Raw genomic sequence first — 20,964 nt, forward strand, 5'->3', positions numbered from 1 at the left:
AACCCCGGGGGATGCAGAGGGAGTGCTGCTTTTGGCACCCTGCCCAGGCTCGCCATGCCACCAGCGCTTGGGTTTTTGGGGAAGCTGCTCCGAGGATGGAGCTGGGCCGGCATCGTTCCCCGGGAGGGGAGAAAAGCACACACCCGCCCCCCCACCCCGCCACGGCCCGCTGCCGGCTGAGACCCGCGCAACTCAGCACACGCATGAGCCGGGCCCGGGCCTCGAACCCGCAACCCTCCGGGAAGGCGCCGCACGGACGGACCCGAGCGTCCCACGCCTCGCCGTCTGCGCCCCGCCCCTCCGACCCAATCCCCACGCGGCGGGTCCGGCCCGAAGCTCTCCATTGGCTACCGCCCGTAGCGCGTCACTTAGTGGCTCTCGGCTCTCATTGGCTAGACGCGGCGGCGGGGCGGTACCACCTCCCCGCTGGCGGCGGGGGTGGGGGGGGTCCGCGGCTCCGCCGCCTCCATCTTGCGGGGGCCGCGGCCCGGGGCCCTCGGCGGGGCGGGAGCGGGCCGGGGGCCGGGGCTGGGTGGGGGGGGTGGGCTCTGCAGCGGGGTTTGAGGGGTGCAGCCCCTCGGGAAGGCGGCCCTGGGGGCGGCCGCGGGCAGCCCCTGGAGGGGGGTTGGCCTTTGAGGGGGGTCTGCGGCCAGGGCGGCCCCTTGGGGGTCGGTAGGGCCTGGGGGGGTCCCCGAGGGGGGGCAGCCCCTTGAGGAGGGGTGTAGGGCTTTGGGGGTGGTTCCTTGGGGGTGCAGCCTCTCGGGAGGGAGGGGTCAGTACGGCTCGGGGTCCCCCGGGGGTGCAGTCCCTTGGGGGTGGGGGGCTAAGGGGTTTGGGGGGGTCCCCGGAGGGTGAGACCCCCGCGGGGGTGTCTGTAGGCCTTAGGGGGTCTGAAGGGTTCGGGGGTGGGCGCAGCAGCCTGAGGGGGTGGCTGCGAGTTTGGGGTTGAGTCCCCTGCAGTGGGTCTTGGGGGTCACCAGTTAGCCACCCCAGGAGAGGGTCCCCCGAGGGGTTGGGGGGGGGTGGGGCTCAGTGCCCCCAGGAGAAGGGGGGAGCGAGGCCGAGCCCCCCTCGGTTAGCGAGCTTACCTCTCCGCTGAGAGGGGCGACACACCGGGGCGCCCGCCGAGGAGCCCCCCCGCTGCCCTCCTCCACGGGGGACGCGGCCCCCGCGCCCGGGGCTTGCGCCCCGTGCCTGTGGGTGAGGATGGCCTGGGCTCTGAAGCTGCCGCTGGCGGACGAGGTGATCGAGTCCGGGCTGGTGCAGGACTTCGACGCCAGCTTGTCGGGCATCGGCCAGGAGTTGGGTGCCGGGGCCTACAGCATGAGGTAGGTGGGCTGCTCCGGCCACCTTAAAGGGTCCATCCTGCACCTGGGAGAGGGGCTGGCAGCCCGGGGGGGCTCGGGGTGGGCTGAGGAGCCCCAAAATGTGCCTAATGATGGGGGGACCGAACTGCTCACCGGCACATTTGGCGGCCACGGCGTCACACCGGGGGACGGTTCAGGAGGGAGCCGGGTGCTCGGCTTCGGCACCAACCCTGGGACGTGGTGGTGGACGCTTGAAGTTGGGATGGAGTCGCAGTCGTAGAGAGCCCGTCGGCTGCTCAGGGCTGTGGGGGTCAGCCGCTCGGGGCTTTGGGGACTCGCTGTGCAGTTGTTTTGGAGAGCAGATGCGCTCGAGGGTGCAGGGTTGTGCAGCCCCGGCATCGCTCTTGGTCTTTGGCCTCCTGATGTCCTCAAACTGCAGCTAAATCAACCAGCGTTTGTCCCACGCTTCTCCTCCACTGCTGGCTAGAAGAGCTCGTGGCCGGTTGCTTTGGTGTTATGCAGTGTATGGTAATCGCCGCAGGAGCTGTACTTTGCCCTAATTAATTACCCTCCCGGAGGAACACCGGCATGGTTTTTTCAGGTCAGACTAGCTCTCTCCTGCCTCTGAGCTAAACAAGGAGCGAAGGGGTGTAGCAGCACCCCACAGGGTCAAACACCCCATGCTTGAGTGCAGCGATCAGGGTTGGAACCTCGTAGCATCGGATGCTCAAACCATATTGCACAAGTACGTGGCCCGTGCTCTGGAGATGCGTCCCAGCTTGCTTCGCCGCTCTGCCCTCCCGATCCCAGCTCTGGCATCCAGCTGCTTGGCCGAGCCTCCATGCAGCAGCGAAGCCAAAGCGCTGCATCGTGCTCGCCATTTGAGACCAGGTAACGCCTCAGTTTTGGCTGCATGAGTTGTAACAGGGAGATGCAGTCCATGGATGAGGTGTCAGACCAGACAGGGTCTACCAAGTAGGTCTGCGAGCGGCCACATGCTTCCCCACCACCATCCTTGATTAATTAACTCTGTTGTGGGCCGGTGCAGATCCAGTGCCATCTGTGAGAGAGCTGCCTTGGTGTAACTTGGGGTGAGAGCTTTGTTAGTTCAAATGCGACTTCTGGTCCGCTTGTTTTCGTCCTGGGATCCCCCTCGGCTGGAAGTGAGGAGGGATGATGGGATGGATCACTCCCCGCAGACCCGAGGCAGGAGCTGAGCACACAGGCGGGCAGCAAAGGAAGGTCTGGAGGTTGGGGCTGAGGTTAAGCTGTCCAGGAGGAGGATGCCACAAGTGGATGCCTTGATGCAAGACTGGGGCTTTCTGAGGGGGCTGCAATTGGAAATGGTAAAAGTCAGAATGAAAAATGCCCCATTGGGTGATTGCTCACTGTAAAACAGGCTGGGAAGCAACTTCCAGCCTGCTGCCTTTTTCCAGGGGAAGTGAAAGAGCAGCTCTTCTCATCTAGCCTCCATCTCTCCTTCCTTCAAGGGATGAGGAGAGCCAGCACTTTCCCAAAGTTATCCCTGACCGCCGTTAGGATCTGTTGCAGCCTTTGGAGTTTGTTTAGTTGGAATGCTTGGAAAAAAAACAAAGTCCCAAAGGTGTGTGAGCTCAGGGGGAGTGTGTCCATCACCTCTCCTGGCAATAGCAGCACAGAGCACTGTGACCAGTAGCTTTTTCGGAGGAGGGATTCCTCCTTCATTACCTTTGATGGGGAGGGAGCGAATTAGTTTCCAATGTGAGCAGGGAAGGTCCAGCTTTGCTCTGGGGTGGAGTAATGAAGCTTTGAAGCTCCTTTTCCTCCCCTTTCCCCTTCCTTTTGGGCAAGGGGTCCCATGCACAAATGCTCCCCTCAGAGAGGGCGAGCAAAGGTGTCATGGAGCGTCTTAATGTGTAGACTTGCCTCCTTTGAGCTAAAACCCATTGGCTGTGCATCAAAGTTCTAATTGCACGAGGAAATCCTGCAGCTGCAAGCTTTGAAGCATTTACATCCTTTACCTACCACAGCTGACCCATCTAGGCAGCAGTTTTCAGCGCCGGAGGTTTGAGCGGAGGTTTCCTGAGGCCATGGCTCTGCACGTCCACGTGCCGTGCACCAAACTGGCTGCAAAGCTTTTCCATGCCGGTATTACCAGTGCAAAAGGGCTTCGAGCTCTGTGTCAGCGGCGCAGTGGCTGTGCTGCTGCTCCGAGCCCGACCTGCTGCTGAGCTGCACTCTCTGTGGGGCTCGCTCGGCCGTCTGAAACCCGACTCTCTTTTTCGGAGACTTTTCTTGACCTACGCTGCCTGTAAATAGAGCGTGTGCCCCCGTAGGTGAGCGCGCCGACCTTCCTGTCCTGACATCTGACATTTTCTCTGCGTGTTGTGGGAAAGGGGGAAAGGTTTCAACAGGCACTTCAGGTTTTGAGCGTTTTTGTGGCTTTTCCATGCTTGCCCCTTGGGGGTTTTCCACTTTCGTCCCTTCTCCCTATGGAAGAGACACGTTACTGCCTTGGGAACGAGCGCTGGTAGGTGGTGGTGGATGATGAGGGTTGTCGCTCAGGCTTTTTCTCATTTGAGTTGCACTGTAGGATTGTGCTTTGCATTTGTCAACGAACCTAAATTCTTGGCGTTACTGTTGTTCCCTGGAATTAGGTTTTTAGGAGAGCAGAGGTGGCTTTGGAGGTGATAATAGGGTGTTGCCTGAATACTTCCATCCGCAGGGTTTTTCTGTAATTATTTTTTTCCCTTTTTCCCAGGAGATTCTCTCCCACCCCGGAACCGGAGGCCTTAAGTGAAGTGTCTTTCCCCAAAAGCATGTTAAATTGCATGGTGAAATAATGTTTTTTTCAAAGGCAGGCCTGTCCCCAGGAGTTGCAGGAACTTCTCCAGGTGCCCATGGAGCAGGCAGGACCATGCGTGGGTTTGTCTACAGAAAAATCCACTGATGATTGCTCGGTTCGGCCATGCTGGGCATTGCGGGGACGTCGCAGGGGGCTGCTCCTGAGATGTTGGTACCTGAAGGACTCGCAGCTTCCTGGCTCTCCCCCAACAACCCACAAAATGACTGCTTTTGAACTTGGTGGGCAATGGCAGGGTGGGAGACTAGCAGGAGGCAAATAACAAAGCGCTTTCTGTGCCGCCGTGAATCGCCTTGCAGGTTGTGGCTGTGGCCATGGCATTCTGCTGCCATTTGCAGGTGGCTGAGGTTGTCCTTCCCCTGGAGATGCTGTGAAGATGTCAGGCCCAGGAGCTGCCGAGCTTTCCCTTGCTGTTTTATAACCATATTGTTTCTATAAATATTTAATTTTCTATTGCGCCCCGCAGTGCGTAAAGCTGACCCTATTACCTGGGTCCTATAGCACAGACATGCAACAGCATCTGAATGACTGGAGGTCCCAGCCAAGGGGCTCTAAGCAAAACCTGAGGCCATCGCAATGGCAAAGGATTGCTCTCCACAGGCAGGGGTGTTGCGGCGATGCTCTACCAACCTGTCCGTGCGTGCAGAGTTGCACCGAAAGTAGCCCTGCTTCCCCAAGAGCTGCTTGCAAAAGCAAACCATTGTTTGCTTGATGATTATTCCTAATTAATTGGGTTGTACTCTTGTTCCAGAAATACAGGGATGCGACTACCTGAAGTTTTTTCCCCCTTCTGCAGCTTGCAATAAAATGTGGGTTTCGGGTCGTGGTTATGTGGGGTCTTAGTGAACACAAATCTAGAGGCTGGATGTGGGGAGGTTTTGCAGGGATGGCTCTGCTGTTCCTCTTGGCAGGTGTCCGAGCAGCGTTAGTGGCCATGTGGAGCTTCTGGAACCCTGAAAAGCAGCTTGTGATAGTAGAGCAGACCGCTGTGCTGCAGAACGTGGATGCAGCATCACACGAGAGCTCCGCGTGCACAGGAGAAGTGAGTGAAAGCCGGGATGACGGCAGTGTGCTGGCTCTCCATGCAGAAAAGTCACAGTCGAGTTTTGCGTCTTTCTCACCCAGACTGCTTTTGCGTGAGACAAAGCAAAAGAAAGGGCAAAAAACTGGGGTCTCCCGAGGCTGCAGAATTGGGATTGAATCATTGCCATGTCAAAGCCTACAAGGAAAATGAGCGCTCGTGGGTGTAGGAGAAGTGCATCCTGGGTTCCTCTGGCTGCCGGGAGAATTTGTGCAGGGCGTAGCCTTTAAATTAATTTTCTCATCTGTCTGGGCTCAGCAGGTTAGTGCTGGTCTTCCCCATCCTCGCACCTTCTTACAGGGATCAGTAACATCTGTGCTTCATCCTGCCTCGGCAGCCTGCTCGGGCGAGAAATCCTTCTGCGGGAGGAAATGCCGTTCCTCTGCTAATGAGATGGAGCTGCAGGGAAGTTTGTTCTCCGGGTTGTGTAATTTGCCTAATTGTGTACACGTGCCTTGATGCCGAGACCAGGGCATCCACGCAGCTCTGTGTAATGTCTAATAAGTTGGGATCAGGGCGGGGAGGAGCTCTGCTGCTTGGCTTTGGGCAGCAGTGATAGGTGTTACTTGCACAGTATTGGAGGAAGGGCAGATATTTAGTCTCTTGAGACCAAAGGGTTAAAGCCCTGTTAGGGTGGGAGCTGGTATTTGGCCAGATAAGTCCAGTTTTTCCTTGGGAAAGGTTTTTAATGTTCAACTAAAAAAAAGCTGATTTAACTCCTTCTTCTTTACACTCCCGTGAGCCAAAGCCTGTAACAGGAGGGGCAGGCGACCTGACACTTCACCAGGGCTTAGTGCTTCACTACTGCCCTTCGAAGGGACCCAAATAGCTCTGTCCTCATGCCACGTTTCACCTGGGGCTGGTGGAATGGTGCTGGGTGGCCCCAGCAGCCGATGCACAGCTCTGCGGTCGCATCCATGCTCAAGCGTGTTTGCCCGGCCTCTGCTTTTGCTCCGGGCTCTGCTCGAGTGGATGGGTGGGAGGATGTTCTGGTTTATGCACTACGCAGTAATGACTCTTGGCCATTGTTATGGCTCAAAACAACTGCTGAGAGTCAGCTTCTCAAACAATTTCTTTTAAATACATGTCCATAGGCTATGGGGTATCGCTAGTGATTTTTTAAATTAACATTATTCAGCAAGTTCTTGTTGCCACATGGCCTTTTGAGTATGGAAAAGTGTTGGTGATCACAGGGGAGGGGAGACAGCGAGTTTTTTGCATAATCGCAAAGACCTGGAGACATCCTTCTCCTGGGAAAAGTTGGTAGCACGGAGCTCGAACACCCTCGCTTTTCCCAGCCAGCATCTAGAGTGGCGGGACAGCATCCAGAGTCTGATGAGCCCAAGCTCATGCCAGCTGGAGCGGCTCTGTGCTGCTCTGTGGCAAGGCGGGGAGCTCCCATATAACTCATCTGGTATAACCTGATAGCCAGGAAGGTGCTTGGGCCGTTGAAGGTTAAAGGTTTGTGGTGAAGCCATCCCGATAGCTCCCCAGGGCAGTTCCTCCTGTCATTAAATGTAGGCTGGGCAGGAGTCGTGGTGACTTTTGGCAAGAAGCAGACCTGTAAGGTATAAAAAGGTGCCTGCGGTTGTCTCAGAAACCTGGCTCTGGTTTCTCCCATGACCCATGGCATGGGGACCCATGGTGTGGGCTGTACCACAGGTGACATGGAGCATCTTCTGACCTCCATGGGCATCCCAAGCTCCTGGTTTGGGTCAGGGCTGGCTAGTTGTGTAGTGTCCAGCACAAAGGGCTCTTGGGTCTGGGAGCTTGTCGATGAGTTTGGGGAAAGCCGAGGGTCTACCTCTTGCTGCCTTCATGTTGGAAGGGCTCTTTCCATGTCAGAGCCTGCAGGATTTGCTCTACTGAGATGCTTGTGTGCATCTTGCAGTGGGTTACAGCTGCGGGAGGGAGGGAGGAAGGGTTCGGCGCTCTGACTGTGCACTCCCCCCATGTGATGTGCCCTGAGGTCTCTGCCTCTGCTTTGACTGACTCCCCTGTTTGCTGGGGCGGTTGGGAGGCTTTTATAAGTGCGGAGGAGGTGACGGCGAAAATATTAGTGACCTTGACCTGAGCAAGACTTCACATTCCTTCCAAGGCTCTCCTGGAGGGTAAACGAGCTCCTGGCCTCTCTGCTTGGAGCAGAGGGGAAAGGGTTAGGGGCTGGCTTGTTGGTGGAGGTAAGCAGGCTGGTACCACAAGGAAGAGGACAGGCGTTTATTGGTGCGACACAGATGTCATGCTGCATGCATCTTTCTTTGCAGCAGCTCTGTACTGATGCACAAGTGGCGCAGGAATCACGTTGCCAGAGGAGCTGGGCTTCAGTCTGAAATACAAACTCTGTTGTCTCTTAGCTTTGAAGCAAGAAATGTGTGTGTTTTGGGTGGATAAGGAGGCTAACTTGAAAAAAGCTTTAGCAAAAGCAGGTGTCAGGTCCTTTTCTCAGACTACTCAGTCTGCTTTAATGCTCCTTAGCAGTTTTGCAGAGAGATGTCAGGGTACGTGGTTTTTTTTAACTCAAAAAAGCTCAAAGCTCTTCTTAGGAGGAGGAACTAAATACCAAATGCATCCTCTCTGTGTAGCCAGAGCTGAAATGAATCTGACAAATCTCTTTGCAGCGACGTCCTTGCCCTACCCATCTTCAAGCAAGAAGAATCAAGTTTGCCTCCTGAAAACGAGAATAAAATCCTGCCTTTCCAGTACGTGCTGTGTGCCGCCACTTCCCCTGCTGTCAAGCTCCACGACGAAACACTCACCTATCTCAACCAAGGTGAGAGAAGCCCTAAGCCCTCCGCAGGCTGTCTGTGCCTCGTGTAAACACCCTAAAAAATTAAATTCTGCCTTTGGAAATTTCCCCTTGGGAATGGAAAGCACCTCAATAGTAAACTCCAGATTGCTCCTGTTTGGAAGTGCCACCTCCTTTGCCTTGCTGCCTGCCCTCTGCTTATGGTGGTGAATCGCCTCTAGGATTTAACCTAATGCAAATCTGTGCGATGTAAGGTGGTTAACTGGTGTATCCGTGCTGGGGTGCTCTGCAGTGGGTGTGTTTTACAAGTTCAAGCTGTACCTGCTGCTTTCAAGTAGAACTGGAAGATCAGGGTTGGCAACCAAAGCCAGATGAAGCTTGTGTAATCAATTTCATCCCTGTTCTTGGTCTTGGGTTAATAAAGGTAATTCCTGGAAAGTACTGCTGCAGGAAGGGGGAGGATTATCTCTTCCTGGAGAGGGGTGTTACAGCTGTGGCTCTAATGGCTCATGTTTGTATGACCCCCTCACTAAAACATGGCAAGAAGATCAAGTAGCATGGCTAGTGTGGCAGAAAAACATGTCAAAATGCCAGAGGAAGGGCGACAGCAAAGGTCCATCCCCAACTAACTGCCAGGTGCCCTTGCCTTCTTCCCCTCAGGGCAGTCCTATGAAATCCGGATGCTGGACAACAGAAAGATTGGGGAGCTGCCGGAGATAAATGGGAAACTGGTAAAGGTAAGCGGAGAGCACAGGTACTCGTGTCCAGCTGGGGCCATCCCCTGCTGCAGGGAGCCGTAGGGAGCAGCGAGTGAGGTCTTGTACTGCAGGAGACTCCATGACAGAGTGTGTGGGATAGGTCTGGGTTGATTGGGGGTTTATTTTCCCTTTCCCCTTCTCCCACCTTGTTGAGACCAGCCTGGCTGGTGGTGTCCAGCCAGTCTCATGGGGCCAGGGGTCAAGCCAAGAGGCGATTGCTAATGGCTTAGTGTTCAGGAAGGATAAGCTGCAGCCTTCATGCTTCTGTCCCAGGGGTCCACCCAGGCTTTCTTTTATTGCTTTGGCTTCTCCGTGAAGCCTTCAGGCCCCTCTGTGACTGGGAAATGCCTTGCAACTTGAAGACTGCCAGGTTTCCTGGGGCAGCTCCAGGCACTGACTGTTTCTCCCCTCTAGAGCATTTTCCGGGTGGTGTTTCATGACCGGCGGCTGCAGTACACAGAGCATCAGCAGCTGGAGGGCTGGCGGTGGAACAGGCCTGGGGACAGGATACTGGACATAGGTGAGTTCCCATGGCAGCACTTTGGCTGATGCTGGAGGAGATGTGGGTGCCTGAAGTGCCCCCAGCCGGGCTCCCAGTCCCTTGACTTTAAGGGACAAAGTGCTGTCACAATTCTGCACTTTGTCAGACTTGGTTGGTTTTTCTATATGTTCCCTGTGAATCTCTTCCTTCTTTTCCTACTACAAATGGCAGCTTGTTCTCCATCTCTGCCCCTACAGATATCCCAATGTCTGTGGGCATCATTGACCCTAGAGCAAACCCAACCCAGCTCAACACAGTGGAGTTTCTATGGGATCCTTCAAAGAGGACTTCTGTGTTTATCCAGGTAAAAGAAGTGGGGAAACTCCTGTTATGGGGGTCTAGGGGAAAAAAAAAAATGTTTTCCAACAGGGAAGAAGGTGCTGCTTTTTAACTCAGAGCAGTAAAATAGCAGCCAGGTGCTGCAGTGGTAGAAGGATGTCAACTAAAATACACCCTACCTCCAGCCTCAAGTGATGGAACAGAGCAGCAGTTCATGCCCTAGCAAGGGACAGGCACAGCTGACCACCAATAAGTTTTTATATGTTTGTGGTAGTTTAGGTCCCTCTGGTTTCATGATTTAGGTCTCCATCTTGCTTAAATGTTTTTGCACATCTCGCCAGCTGCCTAAAATACCTCTTGGAAGTCTGGCCCTCCCGCCTAGAATAACAGGCTGCAGCGTGTGGAGGCTGGGAACTCTCTGCCCTGCTGATCTGGGGCTTGCTTGTAACATTAAGAGGTTGCAAAACTTGTTGAAAGAATGTGGCTCCACCTCTGCTGTGGCATCCCCTTAACTCCTTAATGCTGGGGGTACCTGGTGTGGTCCCATCCCAGCTCCGTATTTCGCCCTTCTCAGCAGGCTGCCCTTTACGTCAGTACTGTCCTGGCTCCCACGAGAAGAATGGGAGGTTTGTGGTCAGTCAGACACGGCAGAATTACTAACGGCAGGATGCTTTGCCTTCCCCCAGGTTCACTGTATCAGCACGGAGTTCACCATGCGGAAGCATGGAGGAGAGAAGGGGGTACCCTTTCGGGTCCAGATAGACACGTTCAAGGAGAACGAGAATGGAGAGTACACAGAGCACCTGCACTCTGCCAGCTGCCAGATCAAGGTCTTCAAGGTACCTCGGCCCGTTGGTGGCCTTTCCCTGCTAGGAAACAAACTGGGAGTCAGTCCCAATTCATGCTGCAGCCCCAGTGAACATCACGAGTGCAGGACAGCAGTTGAGCTTGCCTGCAAAAGGGCCTCTCGGTCCTTCTGGTCTTGTGTTGCTGCTCTCTCCCCGGTTCCTCTCTGTCAATCAAGTCCAGATGCCGTTGAGGCTACAAAACCAGTAAGCCAAGAACAATGTAGAGGGAGAACGTGGGTTGTGTTGCCTCCGTCTGAAACCTCCCACATTTAGTCTTGAGTCTTATCAGCTTGGGAGATCCTCCAAGGAGCTTTGGTGTCTGACTGAACTCCTTGCTTTATTATTACCTGTTGCTGATGGTCTGTCTGCATCTGATGGTCCATCTGCATCCGGCCTCTCTGGCAGCGCAGGTGTCTGGTCCCTGTTGCAAATAGTTCAGAGAAACCCAAAGCCATAACCTGGCAGTGGCAGCCACAGCAGCATGATGGCGTGGGTGGCTGAGAAGGGTCGTTGATGCAGGAGCGCCCAGGTGCCGTGCAGCGGGGCCAGCTGCACAGGGAATATGCAGGGGGGCTCGCCATGCCCGTGCTCTCCAGTATGCTGAGGTTGCCTCCGTTACGCTGTCCTCCCTGTAACACCCTGCAAAATCTTGTCCGTGGCTCTTCTCTTCTTCCACCTTTAGGGGCATTTGGCACACAGCGGGGTCGGTCGCCTGGCCGGGCGCCTGTGCTGCTTTGCAGTTCTGCTGTGAAGTTGCTGTGGGATATCGGGCAGCATGCCCTGCTGCTGTTGACTTGGCATCTTTCCCCTTCTCTCTCTTCTCTTTTGCCTATTTGAATTTTAACATTTCAAAGGCAGGGGTGTGATTTGTTAGGGCTTGTTTGAGCTCTGGTTGGTATCTCGATGCAAATAGCCTAAGCGGATGGCTGCAGAGTTGGGAGTTAAGGGATAAGGCTGGCTGCAAACAAACACTTGGAGGATAGTGAGATTGCGAGGCATCTGGCACTGCATTTCTACTGAGCTTCAGCTCTTTGTGCCAGGGGATGGGGTTTGTTTTGGGTTTTTTTTGGCTCTGATAACCTTGAACTAGGAAAACCCAAAGCAGTGAAGCTGTGGCTTCAGGGCACAGTCTCCCTGTAAAGGATGGTCTCTGATGGTCTCAGCCTTATCTCCTGCTCATCTGACGCAGCTGCCCTCGTGGGGTCAGGGCAGCAGACTCGCCGTGCATGTGTTTCCCTGTGCCTGCTTTGAGTCCTGTTTGCCACAGGGTGTCCTTTGTGGGTTAACATGATTCGGGCTCCTGCCCTGCCCTTTCCTTTCTTCCCTCTGCCCCTCAAAGCTGGGAGCATTTCAGTGCTTTCAGAATAGCTGCTGAGGGCCCCTTACCCATGCTCGTTGGTGTCTGGAGCACAGATCCTTTCTAGCCACCAGAAGCAGCAGTGCTTACTATGGGAAGGTAAGAACAACCTTTAGATTTTCATGGCAGAAGCTGGCTAATGAAGCCACAGCTAAGCAGCACCACCTCACCCAGCTCGGAGCGTGGTGGTAGCTTGTTCAGGTCTCAGCTTTGCTGTCCAGAGGAAAAGAGATTTGGAGCTTGGGGGAACGGGAGGGCTGTGGTACGTGGCTGTGTTGCAGTCCTAAAGCTTCTCCACCGGCGCCGTGGATGCGTTCATCCACTCGGGAGGTGTCCACACGTTGGCAGGCAGCTGTGTTGGTCCACCAAGGCAAAATTCCTTCCACTTGCGAGTGCAGGCAGAGACCATGCACGGCCAAGTTTTAAGGGTATTTCTTTAGGGTTCTGCCGAGGGGAGCACCAGGATAGCTTTGGTGGTTATAATGGCGCACTCTGACTTGCTGCTTTCCTTAGGGCTTTGAGCATTTGATAAAGGCAGCGAGTAAAATCATCTTAATCTTGCATATGAGAAAGTGCATGGTTTTTTCGAGGTTGTGGCAAAGGCAAGGACATAATTGAGCTCTCATGTTCTGGTGCATTTTGTGCCACTGAAATGCCGCCTCTCCAAGTGGTTGATGAAGGTGCCGAAGACACAGCTCAGATGTGATACCAGTAGCTGGCCTTTGTCCCCTTAGAGCCAATGTATGCTGTCGGGAGAAGTGTCTTCTGAAAAATGTTTCACCTCCTTGTTCAGATGTTCTGGGCCCCATTTTGGGGACGTGGATAGATCAGGATATTGGGGTAGTTACAGAATTGATGCTGTTGCCATAGTTAATTCTCTGGGCAGATGGTCCAAGCCCCCTTCCTTTTCCCTCTGTAAAGCAACAAGTGGGTGAGTAGAAGGACGAGTTGCCTTTTCTGGTTCTTGTGTTTCTTGCACATCTATCCAGCCAGCTGCTGCCACCCTTCCATGCTGCTGATCTAACAGGAGTGTCTCCTTTCCAGCCCAAAGGAGCTGATCGGAAGCAGAAGACGGACAGGGAAAAGATGGAGAAGCGAACGCCTCATGAGAAAGAGAAATACCAGCCTTCCTATGAAACTACAATACTCACAGAGGTGGGGTGCTGGCATCGTTGTTTTAACAAAACCTGGCTTGCTTTGCTCGCAGGTGGCAAGGAACTGGCTGTTCTGCTGCGAAATGTTTGGCCAAGTTGTTAATAGCTGCAAGACAAAAGCAAGATAAATTTTGTAGGCAGAGGACGTGTTGCTTACTAGACCTGAAACAGGTCTCTTGTGCGTGGAAACGTGATGTTTTTTTCCCCACTGTAATAGATCATCTAATAAGAGATTTTACTTCTCCCTGCAAGCTTCATTTTGCCTGTGTGGCAACTGGCCACTGAGGCTGTGAGCTGGCAGAAAACCCCGTTGTTTCCTCCCTGTGCTAGTGGACGGTGTCAGTCTATTAAAGTGTGATCGTCTGAGGGGTCGGGGCTGAACAGCCCTGGGGAGGGAGCCCTCATCCTACCCTGGCTGAATTTGGGGATGCTTGTCAGTGCCCGATCCAGCCTTGATCTGCTGCACAGAGGTGCCCAGGCCAGCGGGCACCGTATGTGTCAGCCCAGTGCCAGAGCGATGGTTTAGATCCCACATCTCGCTGCGTTTGAATTTTGTGACTTTTGGCCTTTTAAGAATCACTAAATCTGAGCTTTGTGACCATCTGCAGTGAATTGGCATGGCTTCTTTTAATCCCCTACTTTATTCTTTAATTCTGTTTCATAGTCAGTTGTCGGTCAGCAAATAGCTGTTAACCTGTGCTGACCAGAGCAGATGTGCGTGCTTGTTCAAAGCAATCCTGTGACTCTTCTCCTTTCTAGTGTTCTCCCTGGCCAGAGATAACATACGTCAATAACGCGCCATCCCCTGGCTTCAACAGTTCCCACAGCAGTTTTTCCATTGGCGAAGGGTAAGTCCAGAGAAGAGGCTAGCTGGCTATTGATTTCTGCCTTGCACGAGAGATTGATGTGTCTGAGCTGGCAGTGACCATTAGTGAAAGGAAGGGTCTGATTCCAAGGTGTACAGGAGGGTGGAAGCAGCTGAAGAGGCTGTGTCAGTGGGCAAAAATCAAATTAAAGCCCTTGAAGCTGAGCACTGTTACCTCTCTTGGCTGCAGCAAAGTTCAGCTTTTGCATGAGAAGCCTGCATGCATTTGAGCAGCAGTTCAGCTTCCAGCCTGCTTCTCTCTGCCTTTCCCCATCGTGTTAATACTCCAGCATAAGCTGTTCATTCTTGCGAAGTATTGCACTGCAACAATGATGGTGTTGCCGCAGCCACGTAGCTGTCTGTCCCTGTGTTTTGGTGGTCTTGGTTATGGGACTTGGAGGGTGGTGGTTGCTGCCTGCCGGGATCCTGTGCCGGAAGGGGAAGAGCGGCGCTAACCTTGTGTTCTGCTCTGTCTGGCTCTCTTCCCCAACCTAGCAATGGCTCTCCAAACCATCAGCCCGAGCCACCCCCTCCGATCGCAGATGTAAGTCACACCTCAGAGCTTATGCTTGTGGTAAGGATGGTGCACAGGTCAGAAAATGGGATTTGGGGATGGAGCGGGGGTGGGTTTGTGGGTGGCTGTAGTTTGCTGGGGAAGAGACTGCTCTAGTTTAACATCTTTGGGGAGTTATAACTTCTTTTTGACTCCTAGTTGGAAAAAGAGGTGACAGGGTGAAAAATGTCCAGTACAGCCATGCCGAGTTGTGAGCAAGGAGCAAGCTTTTTGTAGCTCGCTGTGACCTTTACTTATTGCCTTGATCTTCACTGTGCTTTCCCCTTTGCTTCCTTCCTCTTTCTTTGTCCCTCTGAAGCCTTTTAAATCAAAACCTGTCCAGGCTGCAGCCTGTATTGTGCGTGTGCTGTGAGCCTGGCTCACTAGGGTCTCGATTTAAGACTGTGATTATAAACACTGACTGAGCTGACCTGTGCTCATTCCTCAGTGGAAATGCTTCCATGTCACCTCTGAGGCTGTGACCCTTCTTTTCCTACATTGCAGAACCTCTTGCCCACCAGCACGCCCCAGGAGGCCCAGCAGTGGCTGCACCGAAACCGCTTCTCCACTTTTTCTCGGCTTTTCAGAAACTTCTCAGGTAGGTTACGACATCCCCTCCATGTCTGCCCCTTCTCTGTGCCAAGTCGCTCTGCCTCCTCTTGCTCCTGAGGCTATCTTCATGTTACCGTTGCAAATATAAATGTTTTTTAAAATTTTTGTAACACAATAAAATGTGGCTCCCTGAAAGCTGTGTTCTTCATTTCTCACCTCGCTCTCAGCTGGCATAATAGTGGGGACTGGGGTGGTTTCTCTTCCAAGAGCTTGCAGCACCCTCTGATCTTACAAGAAGCTGAGAAATGCTGATCTGGGGGAAAGCACTGTATGTAAAGAAATGCTTCACATTTCTTTTCCTCTCCTTCCCTGGTGATACGGCCTCTGTTATCCAGGGTCACCGAGGTGCTAGATAGCCAGCTGTAAATGATAATATAGGACACAGGATTGTACCGAAACACGCTCTTGCAAAACCAGTCTGGAAAAAAAATCTTGCAAGCGTCCTTCTGGGGGAAGCGGGGAGGTTGTTAGCAGGAGGCAGAAACAATTTGGGAATGGGGTGAGCTCTGTGAGCAGGAGGAGGGGGAACTGGCACAGCTGTGGTGCCCAGAGCCCCTCCATCCTGGACACTTTGGGCTGGATTGTGTGACTTTCTCTCCTTCTGATTTTTAAAACTGTAGGTGCAGACTTACTGAAGCTGACCAGAGAAGACGTTATCCAGATCTGCGGCCCTGCGGATGGCATCAGGCTCTTCAACGCATTAAAAGGACGGTATGTTGTTTGCTTAAAAGCTGATTGTGGATGGTAGGTAAATTGTATTTGTTTTAGCCTGTTTGCTTGGCTCTTGCTGTTAGAGAGAACAGAGTTTCATTAACCTTCCTGAACCTCATTCAGTCAAATTTGATAACTTAGCCAGCAGGGTAACCACTCCAGAGACAATTTGGGGAAGAAAATCCATGTGGGAGAGAAGTGTTAGAAATTATCTTACTGTTTGAGTGTCAGAGAATCCAGCCACAAGCCAGAAAGTCCTGCCAATACAGTACTTGGGTCCTCCATCCTCTGAACTGCCTCTCAGTGGAATTACCTTCCCAGAAAGGGAATATTCCTTTGCACCTTTCCCTGAAGAAGAAGGGACTCGTGTTTAACTCTGACCTCCTATCTGAGCTGGAGCATTTCAGAAGGCACCACTGCAGCTGGGCAGAGACACACAGGGTTGGCTGTATCCCAGAGGGAAGGTCTGGGGAGGGATTGGCACGGCTTTCCAATATGGGGCAGCAAGAGCTACACGGGTGGGAAGCATTCCAGGAGGTTAATGTACTGCCTCCGATGGCTCGGGAGATAGCGGGGAAACGTGGTCGCACTGTGTTGGGGGAGAAAGGCATGAAGGACAGGAGACGGTGCCAGCTTTTGCACTGCAAAATGAGACTCGGAACGAGAAGGAGCATGCATGTTACCAGCAGAGCTCGGTCTGAACCACAGCCGCTCTGTCCTCAGGAGCTGACCGTCCGAGTTAGCTGCTCGGTAGCCAGCTGGCACCATGTCCCTGTGCTGACTTTGTCCCCTTCTCACAAAAACCTTTACTGCATCAGCAAGGTGGGGATTACCACGATGGTTTTGCTTCAAGATGAGTTCGTCGATCTCTTTTCCTTGAGGATACTGGGGAGGGAAGAGTCGAGATCTAGAGGTGTCCTTGGGTAAATACGATGGCGTTTACTCACTGCTCTGTCCATAGGATGGTGCGGCCCAGACTGACCATCTACGTGTGTCAGGAGTCCCAGCAGCTGAGGGACCTCCAGCAGAAACATGAGGACGGGGACACAGTAACCAGTACTTTTTTTGGTAAGGGTTTCGAAGCCTGGCTGGGGGCACATGGGCTTGGGGTTGCTGCTGACAGGGTGAGGGGGAAAATAACAGCCAGGGGGTTCAGCAAACAGAAATGCGGTGGGAGGCTGTTTCCAGCCCCGCCACTGCTGCCCACGGGCGCTTCGCACCAGTTGCCTCTGATCCCCTCGTCCCTGCACCACTGCCTGGTGGGTTTTGGGCTGGCGAAAGGCCCCTCTCACAGCCAGGGCTGCTTGTGTTACCAGAGCCAACTCAAAGAGGGTCTGTGGCTTTTGTTTTCAGCTGCTATGCCTTGTGTTGGCTGCTGTCATCCTCATCTCCTCACTGTGAGGAGGCAGCGAGCTCACGTGTGAGCTCACCTGCAACCGAATGTAAGCTCTGTACACAAACCAAGGGGTTGTACATGCTCCCCTTTGGTAAGGATGCTGGAAGATCACAGTGAACCCTTTTTACTTGCCCTGGTCCTACCCAGCTGATTTTTCTCCTTGCCCACCAAATGGGCAGCTGCAGAATCTGACTGTCGGCATGTTGACTGCTCTGAGCCGACAAATGATAGCTCCTGCGAGAATCCAGCATTGCCCAGACAACAATGAGTGACCTACATTTGTGGAGCAGCCAGGCGCCGGTTTATCCACCTCTGTGATTGGAGCGGGAAGTGCAAAAACAAACAGCTCGTCCTTTTCTTGCCCTGGTCCAATTCAGATCCTCTCACTTCCCCCCAGGACCTACCTTGCGGGAGTGGCGGAACAGGGGGGGCTCTGGGGAGGTGCGAGGGCAGCGTTTCCACCCTGCTGGGATTGAAAATGGCCAGGAATGGTACAAAACACTGCTCAGCTGATGCTAGTCAAAATAGAAGCTTTTTGAGGCAAGGACTGTAAAAATACAGAAGCATTGCAGGACACTGACGACAGCCAAGTTACTGTGGAGCTGATGCTTTTGTAGCTCAGGGCACGCTGCAGCCATGTAGCAAGAGCAGACACCAGAGGCATGCTGCAGTTGCATGTAGATTTAGCAGCTTGGGCTTGGAAAGATGATAGCTGCATAAGTCGGGCACAGCAGAGCGGGTGTTCAACCTGCTGAAAAGTAACACTCGATAGACGGGCTGTGCACAGTCCTGTCCCAATGGGAGCTGTGATGTTCCTGGGTAGAGAGCAGCCTGTTTGTGATGATCCTCTAAGCATCCGCTCCCTGGGCTAGCACGCGTGGTACTAGCTGAAGCGTCTCTGCATCCACAGTGTAGATACCAACGCTGTGCTTGGCGTCTAGCTATAATAGTTCTTCTCCTCGCAGTGTACCACGCTATTTATCTGGAGGAACTGACGGCGGTGGAACTGACGGAAAAGCTGGCCCAGCTCTTCAGCATCTCTTCCCAACAGATCAGCCAGATTTACAAGCAAGGTCCGACGGGGATACACGTGCTGATCAGTGATGAGGTAACAACCTCTGGGTGCTCCTTATTTTTGACCTCTTGCGCTGGGTTGCTTCAGCTGGTTTGTGTCTGATTGTGCTCTGAGCTCTGCTGTGGAGGTTGTGCAGCACCCAGGGGAACAGGTCCCCTGGGCAGGTCTTCAGGAAGGGCCCTGCTCGGTCACCTCCGATTTCCGAAGGGTCAGAGTTAATTGTTGAAGCCTGTAGAGCCAAGGATGTTGGCACATGGGGACGCTGCTCTGCTGCCGGGGGCACCTCACTTAAACCTGTGAGGTTTATCAGGCATGAACAGCTCTCACTGAGTGAGTCCGGGCTGTGTGCATGCCCTCCTTCATGCTTGGTTTTCTTCTAGCGTTGCTATAAAAGCAGGGAGGGGAATTGCTGTGAGGAGGACTCTGCTTTCAGACTTGCATCCCAGAATCCAATGGTTTCCTCTCTCGGCTCGCTGGTTTGGACCTTCAGTTCTGGAGAGCTGGAGGAAGGAATAAATATTTATGGCTGGTGCCTTTCCTATCTCCCAGAGCACTAAGCTCCTGCCTGAGCAGCTTCTAGCCCTTTCGGTACTCTAAATCTATGCCCGTCGCTGACTGGCAGAACACAAAGCCTTCACTGAGGGCTGTGAAGCGCTTCTGCTGTGTTTAAGTACAGCCTCAGACTAAGATGGCTTTCGTGGCTTCTTTCAGATGATACAGAACTTCCAAGACGAATCCTGTTTCGTTCTGGACACCATGAAAGGTGCGTAAATGCCTGGGCTCCGTCTTGTATTTCCCTTCCATACTTCTTGGGGAGCTCTTGTGTCAGATCCGCTCAACCCAGCAGATTCCTTTGCTGTTGCGAGTGGCTCATGACCTTTGCTTCTTTTGCAGCTGAAACCAATGATAGCTACCACATCATCTTAAAATAGGAGGGGACAGGATGAGGAGCACCTGCGATTCTTTCGTTGCGCATGAAGACCCTTCACTTCCAGCACAAGGACACGAGCAGAGATCTGGAAACTCCTGGGCACCCTCTGGAAAGCCCCCGAGCTGTTGGTTACTCGGCTCTCTTTCTTGCAGGGGACCTCCTTGCTCTGACGGCACCTAAACGGCCGTTGATGGTAACGTGCTGCTTAATTCCTGGAGCTCTGAGGCTTGAAGTTACCAGGTCGCACTCTCATGTAGCTCTTGGTAAAAATTTGCCATTGGGACCTAAAACCGGTGCGAGGCCTTTTTCTATGGCAGGCGTGCTCTGCTTTTCTGAGAGGCATCAGCTCCTGTGACGCTCGCAGACTGGCAAGAGAGCATGAATTAAACTGGCCCAACAAAGCCAACCGGCCCTCGGGCACGTGCTGAGCTGAGCAGGTCTCAAATATGCTATGTACTGTGCTGATGGAGTGGTAGGCTAGGGCTGGGAGGGATTTTCTTAAAAGATTTTGTTAAGCTTTCATTTAATATTACAATGCATCTGTTAGACAAAGGTGGTGACTTTGTTTTTCTCCTCTCCACCCACCCCGAAAATGGTGTTGGCGTGTGTGTGCGGGTGTGGTTGTGGTGCCATCCTTCTTCCCTTGCGAGTGTAGGGTCGTCAGGAACTTTATATACACATCTAGTTGTATAAAGCTGGAGCAAAACGTGGAGTGAAGCCGAGTTGGATAAAGAAATAGCTAACTAGCTTGGTCTATGGGATTCTTTTCTGCATGTTTTAGGGAGGAAAAAAAAAAGACTTGGCTATCTCTACTGAAAATTTTGAGCGATGTCTACCTGCTGCCTCGTTTTCTGCCCCTGCATCCCTCTGCCCAGCCTCCGTAGCTGCCCCAGTGTTGGTGTAGCCCTGCGTGCGCTAAGGAGGCGGCAGACAGCAAGTTCAAAGGGTTATTGAAAGCCGTTGGACTCGATGGTGACAAAAGTGCCTCCGTGCAGGTTTCCAGGACAGCAGTGAAGTCTCTGGGGTGAAGGATCTGCCCCGCCATGCAGGTGGTGGATCCTATTCCCCATCCATAAGATCCCCCAGTAGAGACCAAGATGCCTGGGGTGACGCCTGCCTCGAACTATTGGCACTATCTGAGGAGGTTTTGAGCCAAAAAATAGGGGGGAAAAAATAGAATGTAAAGCAGGCCTCTTATTTTTAAATAAGGCTGCAGTGAGATCCAGCTCAAGGCAGGTGCAGTGGGTCTGCGCTCAGGCCGAGAAGGGCCCGCGAGTGAAGGCACTGGTGGATGCAACAATCACGACGGTCACGTCCCTGCTGCTAAAATACCGGCTGCTCTTCTGTGTTTGTAAGCCATAAAAGATTCTGTTCCCATCTTCCTTGGCCAGCTGTCGTCTTCTTGGAGATGAAAATTAGAGCTGGTTTGGTCCTTTTCCATCCTTTGCTTGCACTGGCCAAGCTCCCGCAGCTGCTGCTTGTGACTCCGTCCTGGTGCAAAGGGCACCGTTAACATCCCCATCTCCCTTCTCCATCGCGTGTGACGCTCGGTACACCCTCACTCCAGCACCAGGGGCAGGACGTAGGTCAGCAGCTCCCCAAAACCATTGTTCAGGACTGCGGCAGCTCTCCCTCACCCCCAAAATTGCCTCCCAGCTGCTTCCAGAGCTGGGTAATGTCAGGGTTGGTGAGGAACTGGAGGATCCAGAGGTTAATCCTGGGAATGGTCATAGCTGAGTGCTGGCAACGGGTATCCAGGATCCCCACATGAACTCCGGGGACAAAGCAAGGCACGGGCTGCTAATTCCAGCAGTGAAGAGAGGAGGCCTCTTGGTCTCCTTGCCTGGCTCTGAGGCAGCTTGCTTCTCTAACCCTGGATCAGAGATACGAGCACACCCCGAGCCGCTG

General features: G+C 53.4%; 1 protein-coding gene across 2 annotated transcripts; it reads left to right on the plus strand.

The window, feature by feature from the left end:
* The first annotated feature begins 868 nt into the window (after positions 1 to 868).
* Positions 869 to 20,435, plus strand: TFCP2 (transcription factor CP2). 2 transcript variants are annotated; one of them, XM_069806101.1, is made up of 15 exons: positions 869 to 1,328; positions 7,849 to 8,000; positions 8,637 to 8,713; positions 9,149 to 9,254; positions 9,473 to 9,579; positions 10,241 to 10,393; positions 12,804 to 12,914; positions 13,673 to 13,761; positions 14,274 to 14,352; positions 14,836 to 14,929; positions 15,564 to 15,654; positions 16,616 to 16,722; positions 18,016 to 18,158; positions 18,837 to 18,888; positions 19,020 to 20,435. In XM_069806101.1, exons 1-15 carry the CDS (start codon positions 1,207 to 1,209, stop codon positions 19,055 to 19,057), a joined length of 1,521 nt encoding a protein of 506 aa, XP_069662202.1. In that variant the 5' UTR covers positions 869 to 1,206; the 3' UTR covers positions 19,058 to 20,435. The 2 variants fall into 2 exon arrangements, with proteins under 2 accessions (XP_069662202.1, XP_069662203.1); XM_069806102.1 differs by having other exon boundaries at positions 14,274 to 14,322.
* The last annotated feature ends 529 nt before the right edge of the window (positions 20,436 to 20,964 follow it).

The sequence above is a fragment of the Haliaeetus albicilla genome, chromosome 18, assembly GCF_947461875.1.
Source record: "Haliaeetus albicilla chromosome 18, bHalAlb1.1, whole genome shotgun sequence".
In the NCBI taxonomy this organism is placed as follows: Eukaryota; Metazoa; Chordata; class Aves; order Accipitriformes; family Accipitridae; genus Haliaeetus; species Haliaeetus albicilla.